The 26,125-nt window shown below is 46.5% G+C and overlaps 1 protein-coding gene across 1 annotated transcript; it reads right to left on the minus strand.

Annotated features, from left to right (window-relative positions):
* Nucleotides 1-1,833: 1,833 nt before the first annotated feature.
* On the minus strand, nucleotides 1,834-21,128 carry TNFAIP2 (TNF alpha induced protein 2). The gene is made up of 11 exons (XM_056851037.1): nucleotides 20,747-21,128; nucleotides 17,271-17,898; nucleotides 14,781-14,895; nucleotides 13,578-13,700; nucleotides 11,604-11,704; nucleotides 11,405-11,503; nucleotides 9,784-9,910; nucleotides 8,941-9,063; nucleotides 4,857-5,012; nucleotides 4,348-4,469; nucleotides 1,834-1,975 (listed from the first exon to the last, which is right to left on the minus strand). Exons 1-11 carry the CDS (start codon nucleotides 21,126-21,128, stop codon nucleotides 1,834-1,836), a joined length of 2,118 nt encoding a protein of 705 aa, XP_056707015.1.
* Between the last annotated feature and the right edge of the window lie 4,997 nt (nucleotides 21,129-26,125).

Raw genomic sequence — 26,125 nt, forward strand, 5'->3', positions numbered from 1 at the left:
CTCTGATAGTAAAATCATGAATTGAAAGCTACGTTGTAATGGCGTCCAGAGTTACATAAGAACATAAGAAAGGCCACTCTGGATCAGACCAAGGTCCATCAAGTCTAGCAGTCTGTTCATACAGTGGCCAACCAGGTTCCTCTAGGAAGCCCACAAACAAGAAAACTGCAGCAGCACCATCCTACCTGTATTCCACAGCACCTAATATAATAGGCATGCTCCTCTGATCCTGGAGAGAACAGATATGCATCATGACTAGTATCCATTTTGACTAGTAGCCATGGATACCCCTCTCCTCCATGAACATGTCCACTCCCTCTTAAAGCCTTCCAAGTTGGCAGCCATCACTGCATCCTGGGGCAGGGAGTGTCACAATTTAACTATGCTGCATTAATCTGTCTAAAAGTAGGGAGAGTCTGAATAACCACACTCAAGCATATATTTTATAGAAAAGCAATTTATTTATTTATTTATGCCACCTCTCCAGATCAACACCTTGAGGAGACTCATAATAATCTGAACTAGAAAACAGCAGTAAAAATGGGTATCAAAACACTGTCCTGATCTGAAAAGCAGAAATTAAAGTAGAGGATATGTACTAACTTCATTTATACCACACTTTTTTCCCCACTGGGGACCTGAAGCGGCTTACATTGTTCACCTCTCCTTCATTTCATCCTCGCAAAGGTAGGTTAGGCTCAATGAGAGTGACTGGCCAAAGGTCTCCCAGCAAGCTTCTGTGGAAGAGTCAGGATTCGAACCTGAGTCTCCCAGACCCTAATCCAACACTCTAACCACTACCACACACTGGTGTACAGAGGTGTGTTCATAGTTTGCAACTGTTCTAGAGAGACATTGATAATATTATTAACAACTGGTTCTTGTAGGTTATCCGGGCTGTGTAACCGTGGTCTTGGAATTTTCTTTCCTGACGTTTCGCCCGCAACTGTGCTGGCGAAACGTCAGGAAAGAAAATTCCAAGACCACGGTTACACAGCCCGGATAACCTACAAGAACCAATGAACTCTGACCGTGAAAGCCTTCGACAATATTTTTATTATTAACAACTGTGTTCTCCTCCTCCAAGCAGCTCAAGAAGGCCGATCCCACTGGTGTCCTCACAACAACCCTGTGAGGTAGGTTAGGCTGAGAGAGACAGAGTGGCTGGCCCAGCATACTAACCCACTACATCACACCATCTCTCCTTAGACCATGTCAGCCCTTGCTAGGTCAGGCTATACAGACCGCTGAGAAAAACTCTTCTGATACACACCAGGGAGACAGACCTTTCCACTTTTCATAGCGACTTGTCTACAGTTTAGGAGGGCTTGACTCCCAGGGAAAAAGCCCCTGAATATTTCTGCTAGAAAAGCTCAACAAATATGTACCCAGAAATGCTATTCACATGCCCCTCCGATTCCTCCTTCAGTTTACACAAAGGAATCTCCCTCTCCCCCGCCCCCTAAAAAGGAGAAACTTGATGCAAACATTGAGGTTCTCCTGAAAGTGCTTTAACAAACCATACAAATATGAAGGTGTCTTATCACATCGCATCCGTTCCACCTGCATGAGGGATTTGCGTCCATTTCCTAGATGTGAAAACTGAGGTGGTAGAGAAAATGTTCCAGACCTGCCAGGAAGCTTGATGGAACTCTTAATTCTGCTCTTTCATGTAATGAGCCACAATGCCTCAGTTCCCCCCCAACTGGGGCAACTTCAAAGAACGTCCCCGCCCCCCAGAGTTGTGTTTGGAACTCTGTGCATGTGCAGTTGCTGAATGCGGGTCTCCCTGAATGGCAACGTTGCTCATTAGGAAAGTGGTACAGCCCAAGTCTAGGAAGGCTTGATGGCTGAGAACAAGGATGTGGGAGGAAGCGTTGAATTTAAATGGATGTCCAATATGCTCAAGATGCCTTTGGCGTCGCTGCTAGATAAGTTGCCCTTGAAGTACAAGATGGCTGCCAGATGCTTCTTGCTGCAATGCAGAAAAACATCAAGCGTCAGAAACATGGGGGGAAGAAAGGAGAGGACAGAGAACAAATGGAGGAATTAAAACACTGAAGAAGAAGAGTTGGTTTTTATACGGCGACTTTCTCTGCCACTTAAGGGAGACTCAAAGTGGATACAATCACCTTCCCTTCCCATCCCGACAACAGACACCCTGTGAGGTGGGTGGGGCTGTGAGAGTGTGACTTGCCCAAGGTCACCCAGCTGGCCTTATGTGTAGGAGTGGGGAAACAAATCCTGTTCACCAGATTAGCGTCCGCCGCTCATGTGGAGGAGTGGGGAATCAAACCCAGTTCTCCTGATCAGAGTCCACCGCTCCAAACCACTGCTCTTAACCACTACACAACGCTGGCTCTTTATATAAATAGATTACATAAAGACAATCACGCTAGGAAAAGTTGAAGGCAACAGGAAGAGAGGAAGACCTAACAAGAGATGGATTGACTCTATAAAGGAAGCCACAGTCCTCAATATATTGTCGAAGGTGGGTGGGGCTGTGAGAGTGTTACTTGCCCAAGGTCACCCAGCTGGCCTTATGTGTAGGAGTGGGGAAACAAATCCAGTTCACCAGATTAGCGTCCGCCGCTCATGTGGAGGAGTGGGGAATCACACCCGGTTCTCCAGATCAGAGTCCACCGCTCCAAAACACCGCTCTTAACCACTACACCATGCTGGCTCTCCGTTGCTCTGAATAAATTTCTCTGATTGCAGGTGAGGTGAAAGGGTGCTCAGCACAAGCAGGAATATGGATCTCAGGGAGTTTCTTCATAGGTCTCCCAGCTGTAAAGGTAGCAGGGAGAGAGGCCAGGAAATCGAAAGACATTCTTCTGGAGGGTTTGGGACGGTGGCTCAGTGGTAGAACATCTGCTTGGTATGCAGAAGGTCCCAGGTTCAATCCTCGGCATCTCCAGTTGAAAGGAACACATGAAGCTGCCTGATACTGAATCAGACCCTTGGTCCATCAAAGTCAGTATTGTCTACTCAGACCGGCAGCAGCTCTCCAGGGTCTCAGGCAGGAGTCTTTCACATCACCTACTTGTCCTGTCCCTTTAACTGGAGATGCTGGGGATTGAACCTGGGACCTTCTGCATGCCAAGCAGATGCTCTACCACTGAGCCACAGCCCCTCCTTTCCTTTACCTCCCGCCACAAAAGATTCACCAACTGCCCTGGCAGGAGCACACTGACTCAGCCGATGTGAAAGACCTCTGCCTGAAATCTTGGAGAGTGGCTGCCAGTCTGAGTAGACAATGTTAACCTTGAAGGACCAATGGTCCCATTCAGTATAAGGCAGCTTTATATGTTCATGTGCTGAGCGCTACCGTTTGGAAGCCCGGTCAAAACTGCTAACCTGTGAGGACTTGTCGCCCATCCTGTGCATTGTGAATCATGGCATCAGCTGCAAATTAGCTGCAGGAAAGGGCTGCTCTATTCCAGTAAAGCTCTCTGCAGCTGCAAAGCCAGAACCTGCTTGCCTACATTTTCCCGTTCTGCCACACTGTTGCAGGAGGAAGTAGAAGGTATGTGTTCGAAAACAGGAAGCGTGTAGTGGAGGGGCTGGACTTCCACGTTGCTGCCTGCTCGTTGAGACACCGTCCGGATGACAGGCATGTGATTATGGCAGCAGACCTGGGTGTATGCTGTTGGGATTTCCGGGCTGGATAGCACCGCTGAAGTGCAGTGAATGAAATGAGATGGGGAGGGGTCAGGGCCGGCGCCAGTCATTTTTGCGCCCTAGGCAAGGCTAACTACTTGTGCCCCCCCATTGCCAATTAATTTAAAAAAAGAAAAAAGAAAAAAGAAAAACAAAAGCACAAAACTTTTTATAAGACGTTATAATTAATTATATCCCATAGCAGTGTTGTGGTACTTAAAGTAAATAATATAAGTTGTCAGTTGTGTTTCCCCCCCTCCGAGAAACAAATCGGTTTAAAACAGTGCCCCTCAGGCCAGTTCTGCACCCCTCTGAGGTCTGTGCCCTAGGCGACCGCCTAGTTCGCCTAATGGTAGCACTGGCCCTGGTAGGGGTGCATTGGCCCAGGGACTGTGGCTCAGTGGTAGATCGTCTACTTTGCATGCAGAAGGCCCCAGGTTCAATCCCCGGCACCTCCAGTTAACAGGCTCGGGTAGTGGATGATATGAACCACCTCAACCCTGGTTGCAAGACCCTGGTTATCCGCTTGTACTCAGAGTAGACAAGATGGGCCTTGACAGACTAATGAGCGGACTCGGTATGAATACGGTTCATGTGTTCAGTCACTGGCCAACTAGCACAACCATGCCATTGCAGATACACTGCTTCAGTGTTGTCAAGCATTGGCACAAAATTCTTTTCCCCCACCTGATATCGGGATATTTGCTGGCAAGTCCACCAACTTCGACCATGATGGCATTTGTATCTTGAAGCTTGATGATTTCCGCCAGGCTTGGGAGTACAGGATCTAGCCACGTGGCATTGGATCCCTAGCAAGGGGGGAATATAAAAAAAGAGAGAATGAATTAGACCATCCATCATGAAGATGAGAAATTCTCCCATCTGCAGGCTCAAGGGATTCCCTAAATGTAGAATCACGGGGCTGGAAAGGAGAAGAACACCCAAACTGAGCTTCTTGTGCTAAAGTTAGCATTTTAAAGTGGAAAAGGTTTTTTAAAAGAGACTCCTTTACCCTTCAGAACTGGTAACAAAGGTGTAAACAACCTGATTTTTTACTAGTGAAACAAGCAAGCTTGAAGAGTTAAATCTCCTCTTCCCTGGCCATGATGCACCAATCCAGCCAGCCACTGGATCTATGCTTTACAGACTGACATCATTTTGCTTCTGAAAAGCACGTGGTGAGCAATTTGACTTACATTTTCTGTGCAAAAAGTGCACAACATTGAGGCATTGTTTTGGATGACCCTCGACAAATTGTTTTGCTGTTCTGCAGTCTTCAAGCTGAGTTTCTTCTTTACAAGCCTGGAAATGTGTTCCCGGACCAAGTGGAGGTGAATTTTCTCCATGATAGCCTAAATAAAAGAAGGAATTAGTCTTCAGAGATTAGATGAAGGTGAGGGGAAAAAAATCAGAGCTATAAAACTACCAAGTCAAAGACAGTGCTATTTCAACTGGGTGCTTTTTCTTAAGTCTCAGAGAAGCAGGTTATACAGGCCTACTAGACTAAATGGAAGGGCTGTAGCTTAGTGGAAGAGCCTCTGCTTTGCATGCAGAAGGTCCCGGAATCAATCCCTGGCATCTCCAGTTAAAAGGACCAGGCAGTAGGTGATGGGCAAGACCTCTGCTTAAGACCCTGGAGAGCTGCTGCCAGTCTGAGAAGATAAGACTGACCTTGATGGACTGATGGTCTGATTCAGTATAAGGCAGACTCTTGTGTGTGTGTGTATCTGACTGTCTATGATCAGAGGCAGCTTGCTTTTGAATACTGTGATTGCCAGAGAGCAAAAACAGGGAGAGACATGGGCCTCCATCCTTTGCTTGTAGGACTTCACTATGGGAAACAGAAGAAGAGTTGGCTTTTATACCCTGACTTTCTCTGCCTTTAAGGAGTCTCAAACCGGCTTACAATCACCTTCCCTTCCTCTCCCCACAATGGGCACCTTGTGAGGTAGGGGGGCTGAGAGAATTCTGAGAGAACTGTGACTAGCCCAAGGTCACCCAGAAGGCTTCATGTGGAGGAGAAGGGAAACCAACCCTGTCCTCCAGATTAAAGTTCTCTGCTCTTAACCACTACACTGGCTCTCAATAGGCTGCTGGACTAGATGGATCTTTGGTCTCATTTGACAGAGCTCTCCTTCTGTTCTCAAACAAAGTCAGTTTGCCCACCATCAACAATTTGATGGGTCTGTTTACACACCATTTGTGGTGGCGACCCCATGTTTTTTGTAATGTTAAATACTGGCCCACAGATGGCGTCTTAAAAAAAATTAGACAATCCTGCCAGTTTTTTGTGTGTGCTCAGTTTCACCCAATCCTGCTCCTCACTACCACTAGTGTGGTGTTGGGGTTAAGAGTGGTGGTTTGGAGCGGTGGGCTCTGATCTGGAGAACCGGGTTTGATTCCCCACTTCTCCCCATGAGCGGTGGAGCCTAATCTGGTGAACCAGGCTGGTTTCCCCACTCCTCCCCATGAAGCCAGCTGGGTGACCTTGGGCTATCACACTCTCTCAGCCCCACCTACCTCATAGGGTGTCTGTTGTGGGGAGGGGAAGGGAAGGAGATTTTAAACTGGTTTGATTCTTCCTTAAGTGGTAGAGAAAGTCAGCATATAAAAACCAACTCTTCTTCTTCTCTGTCCCACATGGCATTTGTCCATACTGGTTCCATCATTCCCAATGTAAATGGGACCCCCTCCTCCCTTTTTTTCACTTAGAGAAAAACCAGCTGGGTCCCACCCCTAATCTGCACTGTATGTGTCCATTTCAGAACACAGATGTCTGAGAACTCATGAAGCTGCCTGATCCTTAATCACATCATTGGTCCTTCAAGGTCAGTGTTGTCTACTCCGACTTCCAGTGGCTCTTCAGGTTCTCAGGCAGAGTTCTTTCACTGTCTGGTCCTTTTAACTGGAGATGCCGGGGACTGAACCTGGGACCTTTTACATGCCAAGCAGATACTCTTCCACTGAGCCATAGCCTCCCTTTGTTGCCATTTGCTCATATGTATGTAGCATAGAGCATGGCTTCTGGGTAATTGGAAGAGTCAGTCCCGCAAGCCCAATCCCCTAGCAAAGCCATTTGGGGAAAATAGGGGAAGCTCCTTAAATTATACAACTGTGGGGTGGGACCCCTATAACTGTGTGGGTTGTGCAGGGCTCCATTTTTGAAAGTGCTTTAGAAAGAATGAAAACTCTGCTTATTAAGATTATGATCGCAAATGATAGATGAAGGGTGGGAAGCAACACAATGGAAACGACACCCTTGGGCCATGAGAGAGTTCCTGCTTTTCCCCAGTCTGCGTGCCAGTCGCTTTATTAGCGCTGTAGATTTTTTTTTAAGAACACAAAAGTAGGAAATGCAAACAAACCGCTCTTCTCCTATGAGTTTACTTAGGCTGCCTGGAACAAACTCCCAGCTCTCATGATACAACTGAAAAAGAACTCGAAGGGAATCTCATCTGGCCCTTGAACTCCTGAGGATGAACAGGTCAAGAGCACAGATGGTAGGAAGAGATAACTGGGTTCTGGTGATCTGGATCAAGGCTGACGCAGGGAGAAAAGCCAGGAACTCTCAGCAGAAGATCTGGGCTACGCAGGACCTAAACAGGGAGCTTCAGTCCTGCGGGCCCTAGTTTTTTTTAATCTAGACTTCCAGTGGTCAATCAACACTTTTTAAATTTGTAAAGCACTTGGAAACAATTACTGCCTAACTAAGCAGTTTTAAGTGATCCCGAGCATAAACTCTTATTAAGAACATCAGAAGAACTTTGATGCATCAGACCAAGGTCCACCTAGTCTAGAGTTCTTGCAAGGACCTCAGCAACCAGCAAGTTCTAGGTAGAACCATTAGATTGGTGAATGGTCCCCCAATGAACCAAGATATACTTTCTTCCCACTTCTGCTTTATATGATCTGGGCCCTCTGTAGTTGAGGGAATGCCTCCTTCTGTATGTTTCCCCTCAGACACCAACACCTTCTGATTGGCGTTCCTTTTCCAGATGTCATAATGTGGAGCAGGACTTCCGCAGTAGTGGCGGCCATCTTGTGAGACCTTCATGAGTTTCCATCTTAGTCCCATTGTGGACTGTTTCTATTAGCAGGTGAAGACATTTTTATTTTCCTTAATACAGCCTTGTCACATTTTGACTGGACTGTCACGTCACTCTTATTATGGCAACTCTGGTCATTTTCAGAGGCCTTTCTTTGGGTGCCCTGCCACCTGAGGGTAGATGGGCGGCCACCAGAGAAAGGGCTTTGTCAGTCATGGCGCTGAAAATTCGGAACACCCTTCCCAAAGAGATTCGTTTGTCTCCCTTTGTCATTGGCCTTTTATGCATGGCTGTTTCCATCGCAGTCACCCTTCCAACGACTTCAGGTCTTTGCTTTGATTATGCATGCTATTTCCGACCGTCAGAGGTCGCTTCACTCTCCCCCTGTGTTTCCCTGTGTTTTGCCCGCGTTTTCAAGGCACATGAGAAGAAGCAGAACCTTCCAGACTCTAATCTGAAGAACCTGATTGGATTCCTCACTCCTCCACATGCAGCCTGCTGGGTAAGCCTGGGCAAGTCACAGTTCTCTCAGAACTCTCTCAGCCCCACCTACCTCACAAGGTATCTGTTGTGGGGGAAGGGGGAAGGCGACTGTAAGCCGCTTTGAGGCTCCTTATGGTGGAGAAAAGCGGAGTATAAAAACCAACTCTTCTTCTTCCTCTGTTTCATTTCCCTGACCTGAAATTGCCTCAGGGGAATGCCTCATTGAGGATGAATTTGTGTATCCCATCAGTACACGTAGAGCATCCAAAAGAGCAAATAATGCCCTCCAGGCCCATTTCCGGTCAGGAACATGGCACGGGGGGGATTCTTAAGTCCATTTTTTTCATTCACCATGGTCTGTGTCAGACCCTGCTGCCTGGGATTGGAGTTACCAATGGGGAACTCCTAAGCTTGTGTGGGGCATGAGGGCCTAAGGAGGACAGAGGTGGGGGGGGGAAGTAAATTGTCATTAGGCCTGAGGGCAGATAATTTTTAGAGCACTTAAGATGACTTGAAAGAGGAATATTTTCTTCTGGTGTGTTGATTCATTCCTCTGTGAACAGGTTTTAGTGGTTTTTTCCCCCAAAAACCTGCTTGACCAGTGGCAACAGCAGGACAAGGAATTGTGTATGATTATCGTAGAAAACAGAGCCCTTCTTGAAGCACGTTCAACCTCCTGTCTGCCCCTACAATCCTCCGGCCAAAAGCACAGATGTCCTCCTCCTTGGTATCTTCCACAGGTTTAGTTTACCTTTCGAAAAGGCTCTTCGAGAGTCTGGAACGTTGACATGTGGTGGCTGGCGCAGGCTATGATTTCGTTCATAATGTCCGTGCAGGAGAGCCATGTCTTCTGGGTAAACTTTTTAAAAAGAGGCTGAAGGGAGTCAAGACAGAGAGACCTGTTCAGATTTTAGAATGCAGATTCCACATCCTTCCTCACTCCTTTCTGCTGCACATGATTTGTAACTTATGAGGGATCCAAAAGACTTTCACAATGTAGTCCTAAGCAGAGTGACCCCCTTCTAAACCTATTAACTTCAGTAGACTTTGGATTCTGCTTTGGATTGTACTTGCAAGCTGCTCAATAACGGGCAGGCAGGTCTAGTGGCTAAAGCGTTGGAAGAGATGGAAAGTGAAGTCAAGTCGTAGACAACTTATGGCAGTCCCGTAGGGTTTTTTTCCCCCAAGGCAAGAGACTAACAGAAGTGGTTCACCATCGGCTGCCTCTGCGTAGCAACCCTGTACTTCCTTGGCCATCTCTCATTCAAGTCCTAACTCCTGAGAGCTGATGAGACCGGGAAGTCCCAAGTTCAAATCACCACCCAACCATTCATCCAACTTTGTAGCCTGTGACCAGCCAGTCCCCCTCGGCCTACTCTACTTCACAGGGTTCTCGTCAGGATAAAAAGTGAGGTGGGGAGACCCATTATGGCCACTTTGAGCACCACAGAGGAAGGATAGGATAAAGCTGTGACAGATTTTATGTTAATATGGGGGGGGAGAACTGGGCCATCCCACTAGTCTGCCTTCTCTCAGGCTTGCATGACAAGAGGAGCAAATGAAAACTATGGAGGGGAGGGGAGCGATCGCTTACCTGTAGCTCTTGAAACAAGCCTTGAAGAAGCACATCAATTCCTGTGTTTTCAATTTCATTAAGTGTAGTAAAAATCTGTAGTTTGATATCATCCTGACCTGGTCTCGTGCTTTTTTCAGCATGGGTTCTGAAATGAGGAACGAGGAAAGAGGATATGAGTTGTTTCACATGTCATTGAAAAAAGCCTTGTCTCTATACATGAGGCTGCTTTTTAAATGAAATAATGCTGCTACCAAATAATGGTAATGTTGAACACACAATACTGCCTTTTCCTTAGGGTTGCCAAGCTGCAATGGAACTGGAAGGGGGCAGGGCTTGGTGTGCCTGGGTGCTTAAGTCATTTCCAGTAAAAACCAGCAATGACATGGAGGACACTCTAGCATTTTGCAAAAACTCTATGATTTTAACATAGAGTCCCATCCCCACCCCCCGAAATGCTAGCAATCTCCTATGTCACTTCTGGTTTTTATTGGAAATGACATAAGTGCACTGGCCTAACTTCAACACCCCCCCCCCACAAAGGATGACTAGTCCAAGGTTATTGGGGAGGGGCCGTGGCTCACTAGTAGAGCCTCTGCTTGGCATGCAGAAGGTCCCAGGTTCAATCCCCGGCATCTCCAGTTAAAGGGACTAGGCAAGTAGGTGACGTGAAAGACCTCAGCCGGAGACCCTGGAGAGCTGCTGCCGGTCTGAGTAGACAATACTGAATTTGATGGACCAAGGGTCTGGTTCAGTATAAGGCGGCTTCATGTGTTCATGTGTTATTCTGTGAGGATTTCAGCTTTATCCACTGGACCACTCTGGCTTTTGCTAGCAAGAGGTCCCAAGATCTTAGGGTAGAAGTGGTGGCCGGTATTTCTTGGAAGGAAAGCTGTGTTTCAGTCTCACTCCACCTGGCCATGGTTTGTAAGGTCACTGTATAAACAACTGCACTGGTAAAACTTCTTCTTGCTGGGAAGTGGATTTCACCACCCAAGGATGAATCATTTTACAGAGAGATCAAGATAATTCATAGTATTCCCCATTACTATGTATGTGTGTGAAAGTTGGACAGTGAAGAAAGTTGATTCCTTTGAAATGTGGTGTTGGAGAAGAGTTTTATGGATGTGGACTGCCAAAAAGACAAATAGGCGGGTTCTAGATCAAATCAAGCCTGAACTCTCCCTAGAAGCTAAAATGACTAAACTGAGGCTATCGTACTTTGGTCACATGATGTGAAGACAAGAGTCACTGGAAAAGACAGTAATGCTAGGCAAAGTGGAAGGCAGCAGGAAAAGAGGAAGACCCAACATGAGACGGATTGACTCAATGAAAGAAGCCGCGGCCCTCAGTTTGCAAGCCCTGAGCAAGGCCTTTCAGAAGGTCATTAATTCATAGGGTCACTACAAGTCAGAAGCAGCTTAATGGCACACCCACGTAATCACGGTTGTGATTGTCTAAGACAATGTAGAAGAAAGATTATGGGCATCTGATTGAGTCAGTGTAGGCAAATCACTGACTTTAAGGCTCAGCCGCCTCTTATCTATACCACTGGGCTAATGATAGGGTGCATAAGGTGCTTCGGACACTGAAAACGCTATACAAATGCTAAGTTTTGGTCAAACTGTTCGTCCATTCTTACCGAAAACTCAGACAGTTGTTAATATTCGCAATGACAGTTGCCTCGAAATATCGGGGCTGTTTGTTCTCCTTAATGAAGCGTTCGAGTTCCTTCTTATAGCTGTGGAGACACCAGAGGGGGAGAAAGAACAATCAGAAATTTGCCTGAGAAGAACTTGCAAAGAGATGAAACGTATTGACCCAAGAGCTTGCTATCCCACCTTTGCAGAAAGGTCAGGAGTTCCACCAGAAGCAATGGTGCGATTTGTTCGCCCAGGTCCGGTGTGATGTATTCAGCACGCTTTTGCCCTCCATGCACAGCCTAAAACACAAAAACATCATAATGTGACTCCTCAGTAATATCTTAGGATCTACAGTTTGGCTAAACTGGACAAACTCATGGAGGATGAGGCTACCAATGGCTACTCGTCATGGTAGATATCTACTCCCTCCAGTAGCAGAGGTAGTAGTCTTCAAATCAGTTGCTGGGGAGCACGGGCAGGAGGATGCTGTTAGAGTCATCTTTCTTGTGGGATTCCTAGAGGCAGCTGGTCAGTCACTATGTGGACAGACTGCTGGACCTGGTGGGCCTTTGGTCTGATCCAGCATGGCTCTATTTATGTCCTTATGCTAGGATTATTCATCTCATGGCCACAGTGCATGAGAACATAAGAAAAGCCATGCTGGATCAAATACAATAGTCTGTTCACACAGTGGTCAACCAGGTCAGGAAGCCCACAAACAAGACAACTGCAGCAGCATCCTGCCTGTATTCCACAGCACCTAATATAATAGGCTTGCTCCTCTGTTAGGTTTGCATCATGACTAGTATTCATCATGCATCATGACTAGTATTCATTTTGACTAGTAGCCATGGATATCATCCATGAACATGTCCACTCCCCTCTTAAAATCCCATTATATTTTCGCTTGTCCTCTTTATGCAGTACCTAGGGGAAAATTCCTTTGTACCATATTAACTGGGTTAAACTTATTTCCTGATTCCAATAAATTAGCATTTTTATTGTCAGATACTGACTCATTTATCACTTACTGGCTGTCACTTTTCGCTCTAGCAGCTAGAAAGATAAAAGCCAAACTGGTGCCAAAGAATGTAACTAGCCAGAACTGATGGCCAGATAGGATGTATTTTAATTATATTTTATCATAATTTTATCTTTTATCTTTATTGAATAATTTTCTTGTTTTAAAGTTTAATTTACCTTGTAATGGCCTTTGGCTATCTACAAATAAAAATATTTACTTACTTACTTAGTCCCCTCTTAAAGCCTTCCAAGTTGGCAGCCATCACCACAACCTGGGGCAGGGAGTTCCACAATTCAACTAGCAGTACCCTGCTGCTCCTCCCTGACTGCCTTACCTTTTCAATTCCTCTTAGAGGACTCTGACCCTCAGTGTACTTATTTTGTTGCTCACGTTTTAGAGGCTGCAGAGAAGTTTCAAGGGGAGGTGTTTTTAGATATGGGTCTTATTTAAGCTTTATGGTTTTATTGTTTGAGACCTCGGTCTAAGAACTGGGGGTTTAAGAGAGAGACCGCCCTACCTTGGGATCAGAACAGAATTCCTAGCTTTTCATGGGTTGTGCTCCCTCAGACAACATTGTTTGTGAAATTGCATTCCAAACATTATGGCCCCCATGTTGGGCATGCTCAGTCCTACCAGTTGCAACGAGTCAAGCACAGGCCACAGTTTCAATTCCTGGACTCTCAGGTGGTGGGTGCTAGAGAAGACCCTTCCCTCTCCTCAGACCTCCAGGACATCTGCAAGTCACACTAGAGGACTAGTCTCAGATCATGAGAAGGAGGGCATCTTGGCCATCTTCTGGGCATGACTAGGGGTCACTGGGGGTGTGGGTGGGGGAGGTAGTGTGAATTTCGTGCAGGGGGTTGGACTAGATGGTGGTCCCTTCCAACTCTATGATTCTATGATGAACTAGATGGACTGACAGTGTGACTTGCTACCAGGCAGCTTTCAAGCATTCAGTTCTGACTTGCAAACAACAAGACTTCTTGGCTGTGATTGGGTAATGCTACTGGAATTGGCAGGTATTAACATGGAACAATCCTGAAGTTTGAACACAGGCCTTTCGGTTCAATAAATCCAGACCCCTGATGCATCTTCCACTTGCCTGGACTGACCACTGAAGTTAGGTAGGTTAGAGAACTGTTGATTACCTGGATGGCATCTATTCGCAGTTCACTGTGAAAATGGCCCTCCAGCTTCTCTGGTTCCCTGCCTTGCCTCCACCTCGTGACTTCCATTTCCAAGCATCTAGCCAGGCAGCGCTTCAGAGATTCCTTGAAAAAATATGGAGAAAACACCAACAAAGAGATAAGCAGCTGGAGTTACGGGGCAATACCCTGATAGCATCAGCCGGTTCAGATGTTTTCCTCCCCATCTATTAACTTAACAAGAGAGACAAACCGGAGCTAGTTCAGAAGAGGGCAATGAAGACAGAACATGGAAAACAAGACCTGTGAGGAAGGAACTGGATATGTCTAGCCTGGATAACAAGAAGACTGAGAGAAGACATGACAACTCTCTTCAAATACCTGAAGGGCCATCACATAGAAGAGGACAAAGACTTGGGCTTTGATCTACCAGAGGATTTCTACAGATGGGATTTCCGTCAATGGAGCATGACTTTCTCACCTGTCCATCTCCTGCTACAGCCCCAAATGCACCCCTGAAATGCCACTCCTGGGGGACAGGGGCCCCCCAAAAACTGCATGAAGTGGAAGTCAGAGATCGAAAGTTGGAAGGGCTTCAGCAAAAATCACCCTCTGTTCCCTCCATGGTGGATTTAAGCCTTGTTCTCGGTAGCTCCAGAAAGCAAGGGTAGATATACTGGCTTAAGTCAGAGGATAGCAGATTTTGGTTAACAGTTAGGAGAGAATTCCTAACAATAAGAGTGGTTTGACAATGGAACTGATTTCTGGGGAAGGGCTAGTGGGGCCCTCAAAGCTATAGACGTTTCTTAACTCTTACATTACAATCTTCTTCATTCATATGGTTTATTCAAAATGTTTGATTTGATTGATCTACATTTCAGATAAATGGGAATGTCATCTATAGAGAGAGAGATAAGTGGGCCAGCAGGATATAGTGGTGAGAATGATACCTGAGTTTAGCTCCCCACCCTGTCATAAAGCTTACTTGGATGACCTTGGGGCCAGTCCACGTTCTCTTAGATGTGCCTACTTCACAGGGCTGTTGTGAGGATAAAATGATAAAGAGAGAGACAATGTCCATGGATGCGGCCCTGAGCTCCTTAGAGAAAGGGTATGATAAAAAATCTAACAAATTAATATGAAAAAAACAATGCACAGTGTGCATGAACAGACTTTTCTTCACTGAAAGAACAATTCTACGCTTACCGCCTCATTAATCAGGTAAATCTCTTCAAGATGCTTAATCTGTTTTAGCGGCAAAAGGCTTCCTAGGTTGGCTTCTTCCAAGTCTTTCTCTAAGACAGGATGCTTTTTTATTTCACTGAAATGAAGAAGAAAATCACATATCAGCCACGCAAGTTCGAAGGGTCCATTTGCCCCAGTTCTTATTCCGATTCCCAAAGAAACCCAGTGAAAAGCAGATGGGAAAGGAGGTCAGCCGCAAGCGTGAGAATACTTGGATGAAATTTGACATCCACACAAAACTTATAGCCATTAAAAAAAAATCTGGCTTGTTTAAAGCCTTGAAAAGTTGATACTGACAAATTCCATACTGGGAATTCAAGTATAGTGTTTTGTATGAACTGGCAAATCAGCAGGAATAACAGGGATTTGCAAAGTCATTTTTTTGCAAGGAGTTGCTAGAAACTGCTCAGACATTAGAGTTCAACAGTTTTTTTTTGGGAGGGGTTTGCTTTTTAAAAAAAACACACCAATTTTTAAAAAAACTTTGCTTTGGAATATTCATCTCTTGCCATGGTTCTGTTTCCAAAAACAGTGACTAAAGTAACCCACAAACAGCAAGCCATGCAGTAAAATAGGAAGAGGGTTTCCTTCATGCTTCCCTTTCCTGACAATTTCCGTAGACCCAATGTGGGACAACAATCCCCCACTCCCCAAAAACGTCAGACATGTATTACTTAGGGCGAAGACAGACAAGACCCCAAAAGATCAGATGTCCAGCACACTCATTGTTAAACAGCAGCTATGGGGAGGGGTTGATTCAGAGTGGAGCCATGGGAGAGACCGATTTAACCCTTTTACCTGTGTCCTTTCCAGACCCCAAATGCCTCCCTGAAGCTGCTAGTTGCCCTGTTTTGAGAATAGGGTTGCCAACCTCCAGGTACTAGTTGGAGATCTCCTGCTATCCCAACTGATCTCAGCCGTTAGAGAACAGTTCCCCTGGAGAAAATGGTCGCTTTGGCAACTGGACTTTATGGCATTGAAGTCCCTCCCCTCCCCAAACCCCGCCCTGCTCAGGCTCTGCCCCAAAAACTTCCCGCTGGTGGCAAAGAGGGACCTGGCAACCCTATGGGAGAAACCTATTGGCAACATTCCTGCAACCTGAACGTTTCTTCCAGCTGGGCCAGCAGTAATTCTGGGGTATGTGTGTGCATGTGTGTATGTGTGAGCATGTTTGAGGCCTTGAAACTAGGATTGGTAACCCCCAGGTGGGTTCTGGGGTTCTCCAGGCATTACAGCTGATCTCCAGGCTACAGACATCAGTCCCTCTGCAGAAAATGGCTGCTTTGGAGGGTGGAGTCTATGGCATCACATCCCTCCTGAGCTCCTTCCCCTCCCCAACCTCCACCTTCCCCATGCTCAACCACCAAATCTCCAGGAATTTCCCAAGCAGGAGTTGGCAACCATACTATTAACAGCAAGGGGAAGGAGCTCCCAGAATTCGTTTCCTCTAAATAGCTGGAACATGAGGCCCTGATCTGGAATGGGACTATTATGGGGGGGGGGTGTTTAAGACTTTCCCTCCATGCCTTTTTCCTGATGTGGAATAACCCCATGGCTATTCAAGTGTTCACCCCAGTAAGGCAAACTCCTATGGGTTTATTTCAGCTCTGGAAAACAATATGGGGAAGTCCCAGGATCTCATCATGTTGAATCAATAGCGGCACTTCCGGGTTTGCCCTGGAAGTGACATCATGCTGTCACTCCAATGATAATTTTCGGGATTTCCCCACCACCACCCTACCAAGCAGTGGCCAGGGTTAGGGCAGCTGCCCTGCATCAATGGATTGTTGTTGTAAAGATAAAATGGGAGAAGAATGATATCGAGAACCACTTTGGATCCTGATTGGGGAGAAAACTGGGGTATAAATGTCTAAATAAACAAAAAATACTTTGGAGAAATGTTCTGCATCCAAGTGAGACAGTGGCTATCTAAAAGGGAGAGCATTTCAGTGGGTAACCATGTTGGCCTGCGGTAGAACAGCTAGATTCGAGTCCAGTAGCACCTTAGAGAACAACCTGAGAGATTTTAGAGGTATAAGCTTTCAAGTAGTTTAGGGGTATAAGCTTTCCAAATTGGCCAGGGATCTGGGAGGTTTTTTTGCCTGCCTCTGGGCATTCTGCAGGGGTCATTGGGGAAGTGCGGGAAAGGAGATAGCTGTGATTCCCCTGCATTGTGCAGGGGGTTGGACTAGATGACTCTGGAGGTCCCTTCCAACTCTCTTTTTCTATGTTTCTACAAGTGTCAAAGCTCCCTTCATTAATCCTACTTGTATCTGACAAAGGGAGCTTTGACTCTCAAAAGCTCATACACCCCAAATCTTGTTGGTCTCTAAGGTGCTACTGGATTCGAATTAAGCTTTTTAAAATGGAAGGTGAGAATGAAGTTGTAAACCACTTGGGGTCCCAGGTGGGGAGACAGGGGTATAAACACGTCAGAAAAAAAAGACTTACTTTGGATAAATGTTCTGCACCCATGTGAGCAGGAGGGCATTGTCCCCACTGCCCAGTTCAAACTGAGCAATTGCCTCCAGCTGGGAAGAGAAACACTGGTAGTAGCATTTGGCATAAATGCAGCACACTTGAAAATCTTTAGCGTAATGGGGCTTAATATGCTGCACCACCATGATGAGGTCATCTTTCATCGTCTTCCCCATGTGCAGGAAGCTGTGAGCGGTCGCGGAGAGGCCTTCAACGCCACTGAAAGATGGCACTTGCATGCGCTCGGCAACTGACTCCCGGATCGTCTCCGTCCAAGCTTCCTTCCATTTCCTGGGCCGGGGACTCAAAGCTTTGCCCGATGCCTCTTCTAACGCAGCTCTCTCGTCCTCCTTCACTTGCTCCATGATGGCTCTCACGGTGTTTTGTAGTAACTCTGGATTCGTGGGGGCTATTCTGACTGAAGTCTTTATAATGCCCAGGGCCTCTTGTTTCAAAAGGTCATAAACAGCTTTGATCTCGCTCCGCTCCGCTCCTGTCCCTTCTTCGCTCTTCTCGTCGTAAGACTCCTTCTCCAGCACAAGGAGATGCTGGCCAGCTTCAAATAGCTTTTTCTCTTGAATGAGCTCTCTGATTTGGTCCACTGGCAAAACAAAATGAAAATGTAGCCTTCTAGTAAACATCTAGTAACAAGAACACATGAAGCTTTTTACTGACTCAGACCACTGGTCCATTAAGGTGAGTATTGTCTACTCAGACTGGCAGCGGCTCTCCAGGGTCTCAGGCAGAGGTCTGTTACATCACCCACTAAAAGGTAAAGGTAGTCCCCTGTGCAAGCACCTGTTTATTACTGACCCATGGGGTGACGTCACATCAAAACATTTACTAGCCAGACTATGTTTACGGGGCGGTTTGCCATTGCCTTCCCCAGTCATCTACACTTTACCCCCAGCAAGCTGGGTACTCATTTAACCAAACTCGGAAGGATAGAAGGATGAGTCAAACCTTGAGCCAGCTACCTGAAACCGGCTTTTGTCGGGATCGAACTCAGTACTGCAGCTTACCACTCTACGCCATGGGGCTCTACCTGATCCTTTTAACTGGAGATGTCAGGGATTGAATCTGGGACCTTCTGCATGCCAGGCAGATGCTCTACTACTGAGCCAAGGCCCCTCCTTAATAACTCACCCCACACTATGGTCGATTTTTCACGGAGCTTTGCTGCTGTTTGAAATCTGATTTGCGTCGCTGCAAATTTTTGGTTATTCATGGCTGCTCCGAATTTTTCCGGATTGAACAATAAAAGCCGCGTTATAACTGCGGGAAATCAAACCACTTTTGCGCCATTTTTTCCTGTTGCTGCGCAGTTTTTGGCTCGGACCTCCATGAAGAATTGTTTGCTTCGGTTAATTTGCCCCTGCCCATGACGTCTCCTTTCCCCTTCCTACAAGAACGGCGATTGGCTGGGGGAGTTTCGTGCTCGGACAAGAATACCGCCCCTTTTGCTGCCTGCCTGCCTGCCTAGAGTCCTGGCACTTCTCTCCCTCCGTCCCGGAGGCTGGCGGGCAGGCAGGCGGCACGCCTTCCCCGCCCCTCGCCCAGGGGGACGCCGAATGGATGGCTCCAGGGGGAGACCGGCGGGGCCATGCCATGTGCGCCTGGCGCGCTGGGGGTGGTGGTGGTGGCAGCTCGGTCTAGGGTGGCAGCTGGACCCGCGGGGGGTGTTCAAGGGAAGGGGCTGTTGGCCCCCCTACCCCAGCGGGGAGGGGGATTTTTGAGAATTCGGATGGGGAAAATGTGCATCCTGAGAGCGGAAAAACCAAGGCAAAACTCCCTCCCATCACTCTTCTGAAGAGGGGCAGCCAGTCTGCTCTGAGTCTCCCTCCTTTCTCTCGATGCACTGGGGCCGGATCAGGGCCGGCGCGCAAGCCAGGGGCCTTCTTTCCTCTCCCCCGCCCGCCATGCACACTGGCTGGATCAGGACCGGCACGCCAGCCAGGAGCCCTCCTCTCTCTCACGATGCACTGGGGCCGGATTGGGGCCGGCGCAAAAGCCAGGGGCCTTCTGGGGGGGACATACTCTGGGAAATTGCTTTAATGCAAGAGGTGTACAGTGGCCATTTATGCACGGGAGGTTTTTCCTTGGATTTGCCGCTCTATAGATGCACCTTTTCCCCATCCAAATTCTCAAAACTCAACAATCAGCCCCCAAAAAGAGTTTTGAGAATTAGGATGGGGAAAATGTGCATCTAGAGAGCGGCAAATCCAAGGCACTCCTCTTGAATCGGCACAGGTTGGAGCTGCTCCATTCCCACGTTCAGCTAAACACTTCTTTGGGCACATGGATGCAATTCCTGCCCCCCCCCCCCAAATCCTGTCTGTCATTAAAGGGCAATGGGTTCCACATGTATAGAAAATAGAGGGAAGCTTTGAGGAAAGCGCTGCCTGCCCCCCCCCCATTTGGAATCTGACTGTTCCAAAAGCAGAACAGAGCGAGGGTGGAAGAAAAATGTAGGAGACCAGAGGGACTGGTGCTTGTTTTTTGCGCTGGGGCTGGTGAACCGCACGAGATAATCTGCTGGACGGAGTTGGGGCGGAGTTGGGGGCGGGCATAAACAATGAGCTTGTTGGAAGGGGAGGCCTCCTGCAAAAGGGATAGACCAAACCGTTGTCAAATACAGCGTGCTTTGTTCCCATGAAAAACCAAAACTACATCGAGATTGACAGGGATAAATCGCGGCCATGAAAAAAACGTTTAAATCGGGGTTGTTTTTTTTTGTCCGTGGCAAGAGAGCATCTAAATCTTCCGTGAAAAGTGGGCCTATCTATTTGCTGGAAGGGAGACCATGTTGCTTTGCATAGTGTAACCGGCAATCCCGACAACAAGCCTGTTTCCAATTCCAGGGACTACCAATGCATTGGATCCCATCTGAACCACTCTACAGGGCAAAACTAAACATTACAAGAAAACACAAGGCTGCCACTGAAAATGGCAGCCCAGTGTCAAATTCTCCCTTCCCCTTTCATAGTGTTCACTACTGCTTAATCCATATTACTGTGCTATTTTCCTTGACCCTTGATAATTGATTATTTATTTGCGGCCCTTAGCCAGATAAACATGGACTAAAATACTCTTACAAGCAAACAATAGCAGTCCGAGTCTTATAACAGTTAAAAGGAAAAAACTACAACCGAGACACATCTGTCAGTTGGGTTAAGAGACTGTTCTATGGCGTCGAATTTTCATTGCTGCCGTGCAAAATTTCGCAACCTGAAGAGTGATTGAAGGATTATCCTTTCCTTGACCCTATTCATCAGCATTGGCTGCTGCTAGATGGAATAAGGAAATGCCTGCCCCAGGGCATACGGTGAGTACTACTACTTATTACAGAGGAAAGGAAAGTCAACTTGGGGCTGCCATTTTCAGCAGCAGCCACATGTTTAAGCGTAATTATTCTCTTCTGCAGGATATGCTGATGGTTTAAACTGTACCTGTGATGGGCTTGCTTTCTTCCTGTTTACTGTTCTTCTTCTTCTTGTGCTTTATTTTAGCTTTCCCAACAGCAAGGGGATACAAGGCGTTGATTATTTTGCCTGTAATTCCTCGATGCTTATTTGGCTCTGGGCTCGAGGTGCCGTTCCCGCTGAATTCTGAGGGAGAGCTTCCTAGGACAGGAGCCCCTCTTTGGTTGTGAGTTTTCATGTCGCCTTTGGGCGGAGCCTCTTCGGTCGAGGATTCAATTGACACGGTGTCAGGTTCAGATTCAGACGACGTGGAGGGCTTTTTGTCTGCCTCTCTTTCCGTCCGGAGATCTTTATTGCTGGGGCCCTGTTTGGCAGGAGTGCTGTGGAAAAAGGGCATCGTTTTTATCATCTTCCTGCTCGCAGCCTGCAAATTACATTGAGAAGTTGTCAGGCTCTGGGACTCACATTCAGAAAACAAATATACAATAAATAAATAAAATACATGACATTGAAGAGGAAAGGTTACAATGCATTCCTAAGGATAGTTACTCCAGTCTAAGCCAATTGAAATGAATGGGCTTAGACTCCTAAACTTGCCTCGACTGGTTGGGGCATCAAGAGCGTTTTCACAAAGAGGCACAGATGATCATTCTGGGCGATGCTATGGTGCCTTTCAAGCAATCAACACACTTCACATATGTTATCACAGTGTGGTGGAGTGGTTAGAATATTGGCTATGATAGGGTTGCCAACCTCCAGGTGGGACCTGGCGTTCTCTTGGAATTACAACTGACCTCCAGACTACAGAAATCAGTTCCCCTGGAGAAAATGGCTGCTTTGGAGATTGGACTGTATATGGCAATCACCGCCCTGAGGTCCCTCCCCTCTCCAACCCCCACCTCCCTCCAGATCTCCAGGAATTTCCCACTCCAGAGCTGGAAACCCGATGTGAAAGACCTCGACTTGAGTCCCGGGAGAGCAGCTGCCAGTCAGAGCAGACAATGCTGGCGTTGAATAGGCTTCCCATTTGCCCAGTTATGGTGGGCAATTGCCTGTCAATTAACCGAGCTCCCCGCCACCCCTCAACTCAAGTGGTAAGGAGTTCCAGGAGTAGTGTTCTCCCAGGTTAGTTCCTTTTGGAGGAAAGAGCACTGACTGTACTGATTTATTCTTTGTCATCAGCCTTGAGTCCCAGTGGAGAAAATGGCAGCTTTGGAGTGTGGCCTCCACAGCATCACATCTCTACTGAGCTTCCTTTTCCTCTCCAAACTCCGCCTGCCCCCACTGCCACTAGCTAGGGTGGTAGAAGAAAAAAGAGGGAAGCTTGGCATTTCCCCTCACCATCATGATGTCACTTCCTGCACAGACCAGAAGTGATGTCAATGCCTTAGTCAAGACTCTAGCAGTCTCCATTTCATCTTCCCCTCCATTTTGTTTTCACCACAACAACCCTGAGAGGTAGGTTAGGCTGAAAGAGTTACTGGCCCAAAGTCGCCCAGTGAGTTTCCATGGCTGAGCGGGGACTGGAACCAGACTCTCCCAGAGCCTAGTCCGACCCTTTAACCACTATGCCGTACTGACTGCTATGCAAGTCCCTTCAATAGCGGCAGTGAACTGAAGAAGACCAGCTGACCTTGCTGATCCCAGTGGAAGAAGAAGAAGAGCTGGTTTTTATATGCCGATTTTCTTTACCTTTAAAGGAGAATCAAACCAGTTTACAATCTCCTTCCTTTCCTCTCCCCACAACAGACACTTTGTGAGGTAGGTGGGGCTGAGAGAGTTCGGAGAGAACTGTGACTAGCCCAAGGTCACCCAGCTGGCTTCATGTGAAGGAGTGGGGAAACCAACCCGGTTCATCAGATTAGAGTCCGCCGCTCATGTGGAGGAGGGGAGAATCAAGCTCGGCTCTCCAGATTAGAGTCCACTGCTCTTAACCAGCACACCATACTGGCATTTGTTATTTTCAAAGGATACATAATTTCATTTTTTTTCTTGCAGCCTTCCCAGTAAGGTGGGAAAAGCACATCGCAACTTGGAACAAACAAACTGTCCATTGACACGTGAGTGACAGCTGCCTTGACATTGTAACAGTCACAAGGAACGGTAGGGCTATTTTAAACCATCCTTGTTTGTTTAGTGGTGACAGGAAACTAGGAACTCTTGACATGGGCGCTTCTCGAGGGAAGGCCACCATGAATTACGCTCCAGGAATAATGGCTCTATAATTTCCCCTTGCCTGTAAAGTTGCCCCAAAAAACAGGAAAGGGTTGTATAATCTGAAGAGCTGTCTTGCATAAATTGTATTCAGAAATAGCTGTTCGGCTCAAAATGCATCTCAATCTTATGTATGTTTATTTGGAAGCAAATCCCACTGCTTTCAACCGAGCTCTCTCCCAAGTAAGTATGCATAGAATTGCAGGTTTCTTTACTTTTAATTCATTTGGGAGACACATTCTGTTAATGCAAAAAAAGGGAGGGAACCCTCTGATATACAAACTATAAAACAAAAAGCAATACCACCACCACCCCAAATTCCAAGCATAGAATCCAGAGTTATCCCCTTTTATGTGACTGATTTCCACTAAAGAATCAAGGAAAGGCTCAGCTTTGGCTGGATTATGCCCTTGCAATGTTTTGTTACAGACAAGCGAGAAGGTTTGCACCATCAATGACTAAGCAAGACTGCGCACAAAAGCCCGCGTTTGTGAAATGGTAGGTGAGCGCATCTCCACACCTTGATATAATTAGGGGCAGAAACGAATGCCAAACGCACGCCCTGCTTTAGGAATCACCCTCGGCATAGCCAAATAAAGTTGTTCATATAATTTCATGAAAATTCAAAAGCACATCACAATAGCCTAAAATTCCAATCTGTTTGTATGCATATAAAAAGTTCACACTCCTCCATGAAGTCTTTTGCAAGGTCTGTCTTAAACCGAGCATGCCATGTGGAGTGCTCGAGTGTCACATCTCTCTCCCTCCCCCTTCTCTCTCCTTCCTGTTTTCTGTTTGCAGAACGTGGTCATCTGAATTGCATAGATTGTTTAGCGGTCTGAGGAGGGAAGGATTCTTCTTGGTCTGTTCGTGTGTGTGTGTGTAAGAGATCGGGCTTGTTGACTTGTCCCACAACATGCCCTCTTTCTGCCCCATTTTCCTTTGCAAGCTGCACTTTCAGGGGATGTTGAACATATCTACAGCTATAGGACATTCCCAGAAGGCACGAGCAAGCTACGCTTTTACAAACCCACATTCCTCGAGTCAATGCATAATCTGTAACTGCAGATTGCACCACTCTCCAGTTATGCTTGGCTGCGGTTTGTCCTTTCATTCTGTTGTGACACAAGCAGATCCGAATCTCTGGCCGTGCAAGCTGCTATCTTTGTTTGGGATTCATAGAATCATAGAGTTGGAAGGGATCACCAGGGTCATCTAGTCCAACCCCCCGGCACAATGCAGGAAATTTGCAACTACCTCCCCCCCCACACACACCCAGTGACCCCTACTCCATGCCCAGAAGATGACCAAGGTGCCCTCCCTCTCATGAACTGCCTAAGTTCATAGAATCAGCATTGCTGACAGATGGCCATCTAGCCTCTGCTTAAAAACCTCCAGGGAAGGAGAGTTTATCACCTCCCAAGAAAGCCTGATCCACTGAGGAACCACTCTGACTGTTAGAAAATTCTTCCTAATGTCTAGATGGATTCTTAGAATTTGTTTTTACAGTAAGGATGTCCAAGGCATGACAGAGCTGGCCACCTCTAGCAATACAAAAGTCTGGTCATAATACTTGCTCACGTGAAGTGGGATGGCTGGAGAATCTCTGTGGCCATTTACGCATGGCTGTTTCCTCGTGGTCACCCCGCCGACTACTTCGGGGCTTTGCTTTGATAACACTTGCATTTCCCGCCAGAGGTTGCCTCGCTCTCCCCGCGCGTTTCCTCGTGTTTTGGCTGCGTTTTCTGGATTTGTGTTTAGCCAGCATCCAGAAAATGTGCAGAAAACATGCAGACATGTGCAGGGAGCGCAAAGTGACCTCTGATGGTTGGAAAATGCAAGCACGATCACAGCAAAGCCCCGAAGTAGTTGGAGGGTGACCACGAGGAAACAGCCATGCATAAATGGCCTGTGTTTTTCTAAGACAGTTTTTCTCCCTTAGCAAATGCAGACCTCAGTTCCAAGCTTGTTTGTAAAAGCTAAAGCAGATCAAAGTGTTTAGGCTTTGGAATTTTTATGGGGGTTTTCTTGGTAAACCCATCAAGATGAAGTGGTACAATCCAAAACAAAGAAACCCTGCAGCCCTTAATCCAAAAATGGTTATATACAAACACACAAAATAAATCTGATCCACTTCATGTTAATGTGTGTGTAAAGCACTGTCAAGTATCAGCTGATTTATGGCAACCCAGTAGTTAATACCCATATAAAATAAATAAACGGCACCTATTTTTTAAAAAAGCATAAATATGTCTGCACTGAAAAGCTGTCTACATACTTTAAAAGTGGTTCAGTGAAGGAGAATTTCATCAGTGTGTTAAGGGTCTCAGAAGTTTGCATTGGATCAAGGATTTAAAAATTATAGTCGAGCCTCTTTCATGTGTGAAGCTTGACTTCAAAGATCACATGTAGTTTTCACAGTAGTTTCTTCCATCTTTAAAGCAATGTCATACGCACAAAACAGTCTCAAATATAATTTTTTAAATACATTGATTCAACACAAACTCCTGGAACAATGAGATATTGGTGAAATACTCCTTCAATGGGCCAGTAAGACTGCAGCCCTAAAACCACTTTCCTGGGAGTAAATGCACTGAATAAAATGAGACTTCTTAAAGAGCAATCCTAAACTGTTCTACTCAAAATCCTATTCAAGTCTGTTCTGTGGGGTTTACTCATAGGAAAGGGGTTATTTAGGATGGGACTATTAGACTTCTATCAGCAAAACGTAGGAGGATTTCCCTAGTATATAGTTGTTTAAGCGCTTGCAGTCGAAGGTTTCAAAAATTATTCTTGAGACGGTTGCATGCATAAAATATTATTTCAAAGTCTGTCTATGGTGAGACTTATACTTTCTGATAGATGGCATTTGTTTATTTTATAAGGGAACGGCATTCAAGTAAAGTCGATCAGATTTATTCGGTGTACCTTCTGAGAGGTCAGCCTTCTGTGAGTTAAGGATATGAGTTTAAAACCAGCAGGAGAAACAGCAGAAACCCACCCCCCCTCAGCGTCAATTTCAGGGAAATGATTCAGGGTCAGAATTTCCAGAAAATTGAATTACACAAAGATAAGAGACATTGGAAGTCCTGGCTCTGGTTTTTTTCCATACCACCCTTTCTCTTGTTTATGGCCTGTTAGGCATGCCAGAGAGACAGTGTAGAGAAGTGGTTAGAGTTCTGAACTAGGATG

The sequence above is a fragment of the Euleptes europaea genome, chromosome 6, assembly GCF_029931775.1.
Source record: "Euleptes europaea isolate rEulEur1 chromosome 6, rEulEur1.hap1, whole genome shotgun sequence".
Classification (NCBI taxonomy): Eukaryota; Metazoa; Chordata; class Lepidosauria; order Squamata; family Sphaerodactylidae; genus Euleptes; species Euleptes europaea.

Coding starts and splice junctions, on each gene's coding strand:
- TNFAIP2 (XM_056851037.1), bottom strand. CDS start 21,128: ATGATAAAAACGATGCCCTTTTTCCACAGCACTCCTGCCAAACAGGGC. Junction 5,013..8,940: donor TCGAAGAGCCTTTTCGAAAG/GTAAACTAAACC, acceptor TCTTTTATTTAG/GCTATCATGGAGAAAATTCA. Junction 4,470..4,856: donor GCACTTTTTGCACAGAAAAT/GTAAGTCAAATT, acceptor CCCCCTTGCTAG/GGATCCAATGCCACGTGGCT.